At 39.4% G+C, this 7,984-nt stretch overlaps 1 protein-coding gene across 1 annotated transcript; it reads right to left on the reverse strand.

Moving 5' to 3' along the window:
* Nucleotides 1-1,585: 1,585 nt before the first annotated feature.
* On the reverse strand, nt 1,586-5,914 carry LOC117335039 (heat shock 70 kDa protein 12A-like). Its single transcript, XM_033894957.1, has 4 exons — nt 5,260-5,914; nt 4,412-4,630; nt 3,929-4,088; nt 1,586-3,294 (listed from the first exon to the last, which is right to left on the reverse strand). Exons 1-4 carry the CDS (start codon nt 5,722-5,724, stop codon nt 2,276-2,278), a joined length of 1,863 nt encoding a protein of 620 aa, XP_033750848.1. The 5' UTR covers nt 5,725-5,914; the 3' UTR covers nt 1,586-2,275.
* Nucleotides 5,915-7,984: the final 2,070 nt, after the last annotated feature.

Genomic DNA, 7,984 nt, shown 5'->3' on the forward strand with positions numbered 1-7,984 from the left:
AAAACACATCTTAAACTTCTTCTCAAGTTCCACCAGTGCTATTGAGCTGAAACTTGCCTGAAATGATCCTGATATGATCCCGACCAAGTGTAGTTATTTTTTAGATAGGTCTGAAATCCAAGATGGCCGCCATAGCCGCCATCTTGAAAAACACGTTTTAAACTTCTTCTCAAGTTCCACCAGTGCTATTGAGCTGAAACTTGCCTGAAATGATCCTGATATGATCTCGACCAAGTGTAGTTATTTTTCCGGTCGGTCCGTAATCCAAGATGGCCGCTGAGGCTGCCATCTTGAAAAACACATTTTAAACTTCTTCTCAAGTTCCACCAGTGCTGTTGGGCTGAAACTTACCTGAAATGTTCCTGAGATGATCCCGACCAAGTGTTGTTATTTTTTAGATTGGTCTGAAATCCAAGATGGCCGCCATGGTAGCCATCTTGAAAAACACATTTTAAACTTCTTCTCCAGTTCCACTGGTGCCATTGAGCTGGAAATTGGTGAGGATGTTAAGGAAGGAGGGCCAACAAAGTGTTGTTATTTTTTCGGTCTCGTAAAAACTTTGAACTGGCAGCAATGGCGGCCATTTTGTAACATGATTGCGCAATCATGGTTTTCCTGAACAACACCTATTTCAAACTTCTTCTCAAATTCCACCGGTGGGATTCAGCTCTAACTTACCAGAAATTATCCTTAGATGGTCCAGACCAAGTGTTGTTATTTATTGGGTCGGTCAGAATTCCAAGATGGCCACCATAGCCAACAGTGCCACTATATACTTGCTACAGAGAATGCATACTACAATAATATAAGGGTTTTAATTTAGAGTCAGATGACCGTTAAGGCCCCTGGGCCTCTTGTTAGTCTTTCAAGTTTTTTCAGTGGTAATATTTCTAAGACATATATAGGTAGTTATACTATCTGTCATGTATATATTTGTATTGATAAACCGTAAGGTTTAAAGTAATAAATGAATTAAATAGTTGTTGGTTTGTTTAATGATTTGTCATTTGTCATAGACACCGGACCACGGACCTATATGTATATTAGTTATATCAATAATAAGTATTTTTAATACAAGTCCGCATGAACGGCCCAGTAATTACATCCCCAATGGAGTGTATGAGTGGATGTTCCGATTACAATGTATACACTGTATAAACACATACACTGTATAAATACATACACTGTATAAACACATACACTGTATAAACACATACACTGTACAAACACATACACTGTACATACACATACACTGTATAAACACATACACTGTATAAACACATACACTGTATAAACACATACACTGTACATACACTGTATAAACACATACACTGGTTACAAGGATTCCACTTATTGACAGTGATTTGTAGCGCGTTACGTTCAGTAGTTACGACTCTAAGGGTACGTACATTACACATCGATGACGCTGAGCGTCAAACTAATTTAACACGTGAAAGATCAATGAGAACACTGCAATGCCGAACGTTAAATCATTTCCATCACCAATTGACGTCGATGACGTCACTTATACCGGGCTTCATTGTTTTAATGGCGCATTTTTAGTTTGTTAAAAGTGAAACGACGTTTTTTTTTTAAACACGCACAAGAAGCTGCAGATGTAAGATTTCCAACTGAACTTGGCCAAGGTATCTGACAGTTCATCAGAATAAGTGTCCTTGACACAGAAGGCATATTCGAGATTTGCTTTTCAAATATCTTCCTACCAACTTTATATTTCGATTGGTTTAGAATATTTCTTTAAGAGAAGAAAGGTCATTTACACTGTAAATTTTCACAGATTCACGAGGTGGCAATGGGAGTCAGTAAAACCAAGAGGTGTTTAATTATATGCTTTGGTATGGTTTCGTTTAACATTGGTGATTTAATAGAAAAAAAATGTTTTGCAAATTTTGTATCGACAGACAAAGGCGTGCCCTTTAAACGTCAAAGATGTTCTATATTTTGTATTGACACTACGATAAATGTATACAATTTCACGCCGCTTTGCTACTTACAAAATACATATATCTCATCGTTTAATTAGCTGATTTTATTCATTGAGTTAATATCAGTTTGTATACATTTATAAATCAGCTACAGATACTGCTGAATTATAATGAGGTAATTTTGCAACAAGAGAAAATATCGTTTGTTTAAAAGAAATAGCTTTACGTATACAATGTAATTCTTGTAATTGTTAAAAGTTAAATAAAATGTTCATGATGTGTAAATAAGTTTTCATTCGAAGACTATTTGAAGTAACAAAACAATATTTTTAGGCGAGAAAATCAAATGACGAGTTGAACTCTGATCCATTGACGTCATTTATGACCTTGACCTGGAATTCTGTCCTGCCGAAGTAAGTCTCCACCCGGTAGTTGACCACGGACGGCCAGCCGTTCTCCGGTGGGTAAGCGACAATTTGTCCAAGTCGAGTACAAGACTCTTCTGTTGTATATGTAGGGGATGTAGAAGTCGAGGCGTATATTGGAAATCCGATCTGTTTGAATCGCCGAGCCTCGTTTTGGTGTGATGAAGAAAACTTATTTTCGCGCGTGTTCGAAAGAAGAACACGTTCCCCACGTGTAACAATTGGACTAAATATATTAAGGCACCTCGCTGTGCCGTCTACCACCTTTCGAAACTCGACAGGATGTACTCCCTCAATGAAAACCTTCCGACAGCTGATTCCGTATGTGTGCCTACAAACCCGCACTGACACTGATCTGGGTTCGAACCCGAACAGAACCGCGCCATGCATGACTGCCACCTCTGCCTGTAACGGGATGACAATGCGTTCGTCCGGAAACGCTAATTTCATTAGGCTTGCTACATAGTCTGATTGGGAGTAGCCACCCACCAACAAGATTGCATTCACTCCTTCGACCTCACCGAGGACGGACCTCACGTGGCCGATAATATCCTCGGTAGATGGGTGGAAAAACTGTTTGAAATCCTCGTTTTCTACTCTGAGTTTGTCATACGACGTTAGCTTTTCCACTGGTATATTGCTTTCTGCTATCAATCGAGGTGGAATCTTGATGCCGATTTTATTTTCAGATTTATACTTTAACTGCCTTTTCTTGGTTTCAAACTCCATAAGTAGGGCCATCCAGTCGCTTGCTTTGGTCCGCTTAAATTGTTCAACGAACTCTCTACCAAACCTATTGGCTACGAATTCGTAGAAAGTATCGTCGACAGAGGTTCCTCCCCAGGGTCCGCCTGACGCTTGTCGTACCTCTACGAGACGACCGTCCTCGGCCACTTCGTGTACGGTGGTGTCTACAGTGCCTCCTACAGACAATACACAGTAATCAAACATTGTTTATAGATATAATTACACACCAAAGCTTTGTATTACTAGTTAAACATTTCCATATTAAGTTGATGTTAATATGTACATACAAAATGTATATGATAATGAATTATATAAACTTTTCGTGCCAGTCACTGAAAGCGAAGAATCTACTGGTAATTTAAACAAATGGGGGGAAAGAGTTGCATTTTGAACTAATGTTGCTATTCAGAAAGTGTAAAATTTTGCAAGGGGAATTAACTCTTACAAAAAAGAAAACATCCTGTTGTTGGATGTGTATCTTCTCAATAAAACACGTACTAGCAGAAAAGTCTTGCTTATAAAACAACACGGAAATTGAAGTTCTTCTTAGTAATTATTTATTATCCTGTTTACGGAATAACTAATGTATATTTGCGTATTAATGTATATTATTTATATGTATATATTGACCGTGGGATGGAAATTCGTATCAAATCCCTGTGATTATATACCATGGACTTGTACATTAGATACCCAGGCTAATATACATGTCCGTGTTCTATACATATTGATTACAAAGATTGGGCAAAAGTATGCCTGAATTTATAAAAAAAAATGTCCGTAGATGGACAAAGGATGGTCGATAATTACCTCCCATATCAACAATCATATAGCGACTACCGGGCTGGAAGGCTCCAAGCACGAGCTGGTCCTTACTATCTCGGAGAGTCCCGTGGGGCAGGGACTTACAGAACAGGGACGCAGCCTCAGGTTCTAAGGCCAGGGTAAGACAATCGGATGGGATACTCGCCTGGATAAAATACGTGTACATGTACTGATATAATACTGCCTTCATGTCGTATTTGGTTTACTCTTGTTTTCAATGCTCGGTATCGCCGCCGTAAGTATATTTTATCATGTTTATTATTTCTAAGGTTCTGATCTTAGCTGTTCAAACCAAACCAATTCATTATTTCTAGATTCTAATCTAACTGTGTATAAACCTTTTTTTCAATTCAAATTACGATTTTGAGTCCAAATTGGACTAAACTGTTTTCACGCAGAAACTGGAATACTTAACACAAATTGACATTTAAGAGCAACAGTACTTTCAACAAAAAATTCGCTAGTTACCTCTAAAGCTGCCTCCCGCATGAATTGTTTTGCGGATTCACTCCAAATGGCGGGAATCGTGAGCACCCAGTGAATGGCGTTGTCGTCTTCCATTGGGTTCTGTTTGTTTAGTGTGTCTGTCAGCTTGTCTTTAAGGTACTTGATACTTGCTGCGAACACTTTCTTTGCGGGAAAGTCTCTTCCATCCTCGTCTTCAATTGCAAAATTTCTTTCCATTTTCTGAAAATGTAGGCAAACAAAAAAAAATCATGTTCATCCTAACAGATATTCTAATTTTGACCAATGTGCGTATTTTCCGCAAAATATTGATAGATTGAGAGTAAAATGCAGCTCGTTTAATTATATAAAGTCTATAACTGGGATTCGGGAGACTGAAAGGACGTAGGCTTTGTATTAGACCAAATCGCAATCGTTAGGAAAGATAACCTTTTACCTACCCACGATCCTTGCAGTAAGCATTAAAAATCTTACCCTCGAGTGTGGGCGATATATCCAACCACAGGGACATGAGAATTAATTAGTCTAATTTGTAATTGGACTTTCTCTAGTATGTACAACTTTTCAGATGTTTTTGGGGCTAGATCCAGTTACGTATATACTGTAACAAATTATCATGTCCCTGTGGTGTAAACAGGAGCTCGGATGGCGTACACATACTGTACATCAGTGAGTTATACGTCGGCATTTTTTTCGCGATTTTAGACGATTAAAACCGAGAATGTTCATTTCATGTTAAATGGTAGTACTGATAATTGTATTTTAAGTTCTTTATAGTTTTAATGACCTAATTATATAACCGTTTATAAAATATCTAAATAATTCCGTGTATGAATAATCAAATATTTTACCAATTTGTTGTGTAGTTTCATTTTGAATCTTCTGAAGCAGTGCCAATCCCGTTGCTGTTTCTCTTGTATGAGGTCAGCGTATTTCTCCTCCGCCTCGTACCCGAAGGAGTGGAAGTTCATCTCGGAATCAAAGAGGGCGGTGGTGGGGGCCTTGGCTGACAGAAGCGACCCTGTGCTGGGGGACCATCTATTACTGAAAATCTCCCTGGCTCCCGCTGACTTCTCATACTCGCTCCTGAAAGTGTAGGCATACCCGGAGTACGTGGTGCCAAAGTCTATAGCGGCTACGATAGGTTTGTCTGTCGCCGATGGGTAGATAGACCTATCCTCTCCCCCCGGGATATCATTGCCAGAAGTTTCCAGACGCTCCTTGGTTTCGCTTTCATTCCCATCTTGATGGTGAGTCCGTTCATCTACACCCTTGGACTCCGAGATGAGACGAGAAGTATCGTTATCTGTAAACATGTGTCATCAATATCTCTTCTCCACTACAAGGAAGTGTATATGTCCGACACGTTGGAAAGGCGGGAAACATGTACCGACTCGAGTACAAATCGACCGAGGTATATCCCAAACATAGGTACCGATGTGTTTTAAATGTCACACTGACTTAATTATAGCACTATACAATTCATAAACCGCGGGAATGTTTTTGAATATTGAATTGTATAAAACCAGAGACGTAAGTGTATATCAGATAAAACTGACGATAAAACACGTAATACACGAATACTATTAACCAACCAGGTGTGTGTATGTACGGCACAATGGGTCAGCATGTGTGTGATAATGTAAAGTATACGTGTATAGATGTTCTATTTATAGTAATCGGGTTGTCCGTCCGGCTGTCCGTCTCTACTCACTCGCCATATTATTTTCGAGGTTTCAAAGCACGGTTCATTCAGTAAAAATTAACTTCGACAGGAGAAAATAAGTTTTTTGTTCTTTTTTTTAACCCACAATTCATAATTGAATCGTACAGCGCATGTGCTCGGTCCGTCTGTCCGTCCCTCGGGCCTCAACTTTTTCCATTTCAGCATAAATTTTCAGTAATCAGAATGTACTTGGTACTAATGATACAGGACCATCTCCAAGGTAGTTCGTTAAATATGTTTTAATGTACAAAAATCATGGTATACTGTAAGGGATGTGCAAAAACCCCTGGTATAGTGTAAGAATTGTACCGGGTCTCCGCATTGCATTTTCTCTCCTTTCTCAACAGTTTTCTTCTTCCTAGTGTCTACATTGGCACTGTCACATATAGCAGTCAGTTAGCCCGAGTTTCCTCTGGCCCTGACACAATGGCTGATGTACTTCCCCTACACCAGACATTTAACTATAAACTATAGTATTGTAGGTCTGGAATTGGATTCGCGATTTCTTGTAAAATTCATCATTAAAAGACCTACCCCACTCAGTTATATGTGCCAAGCGGAGTTCCTCGAGGAAGTGCATTATAACCAATCTCGTTTCTCATCTAAATTAATGATTTTCCGCATAAAATACTCAGTACTAAGATTGGAAGCTCAGGAGGTCAACAACAATATACCGTATAGATCAATAAAACAAATACAAATGAAACATGGTTTATTGTAGACATTCATAGATCCACTGCAGTATCAACAGTAAACAGTAATCGAGTTATCCGTCCGGATGTCCGTCTCTACTCACTTGCTATATTATTTTCGAGGTTTGAAAGCACGGTTCATTCAGTAAAAATAAACTTCTACAGGAGAAAATAAGTTTTTTGTTCTTGTTTTTATCCCACAATTCATAATTGAATCTTACAGCACATGTGCTCCGTGGGACCGTCTGTCCGTCCCTCGGGCCTCATGATCAACTTTTCCATTTCAGCATAACTTTTGAGTAGTCAGAATGTACTGCATACTAATTATACACGACCAGCTCCAATAAAGTTCGTTAAAAAATGTTTTGATGTTCAAAAATCCCTGGTATAGTGTAAGAGGTGTACAAAAATCCCTGGTATAGTGTAAGAGGTGTACAAAAATCCCTGGTATAGTGTAAGAGGTGTACAAAAATCTGGTTGTACAAAAATCCCTGGTATAGTGTAAGAGGTGTACAAAAATCTGGTTGTACAAAAATCCCTGGTATAGTGTAAGAGGTGTACCTGGTCTCCGCATTGCATTTTCTCTCCTTCCTCAACAGTTTTCTTCTTCCTAATGCATTCTGCATTGACACTGCCACATAGCAGTCAGTTAGCCCGAGTTTCCTCTGGTCCTGACACCATGGCTGGTGTACAACCCCTACACCAGACATTTAACTTTCCATGTTTTGGAGGTGGACGAAAGCCGGAGGTACCTGGAGAAAAACCACCGACCTACGGTCAGTACCTGGCAACTGTCCCACGTAGATTTAGAACTCGCAACCGAGAGGTGGAGGGCTAGTGATAAAGTGTCGGGACACCTTATCCACTCAGCCACCGCGGCCCCTTCGCATCTTACCCTGAGACACTTTGCTAATTGGGACTGCCGACCATTGAAGACCGACGAGAATGGGCAAACGTAATATAACTCTTCACAGTCCTGTAAGAGGTATATTGTGGACGTGGAAAAAATGTTTGTAAAAGCACCAACAACTGGCACTAGAGGAAACAACAAAATTCTTCAAAATGAGATCAAACTAAACTTATCTAAAGTAAAATGTCCATCAAATGGGCTGTGGATACTTGAAACAGACTGCCAAATGATATTGTTCATTCACCAAA

This window comes from Pecten maximus, chromosome 9 (assembly GCF_902652985.1).
Source record: "Pecten maximus chromosome 9, xPecMax1.1, whole genome shotgun sequence".
Taxonomy (NCBI): Eukaryota; Metazoa; Mollusca; class Bivalvia; order Pectinida; family Pectinidae; genus Pecten; species Pecten maximus.

Excerpts from the sequence above, each read along its gene's own strand:
- LOC117335039 (XM_033894957.1), bottom strand. The coding sequence starts at position 5,724 with ATGTTTACAGATAACGATACTTCTCGTCTCATCTCGGAGTCCAAGGGT. Across the intron at positions 4,089-4,411 it reads TGCGGGAGGCAGCTTTAGAG|GCGAGTATCCCATCCGATTG; the intron begins GTAACTAGCGAA and ends TATTTTATCCAG. Across the intron at positions 3,295-3,928 it reads TATGATTGTTGATATGGGAG|GAGGCACTGTAGACACCACC; the intron begins GTAATTATCGAC and ends TATTGTCTGTAG.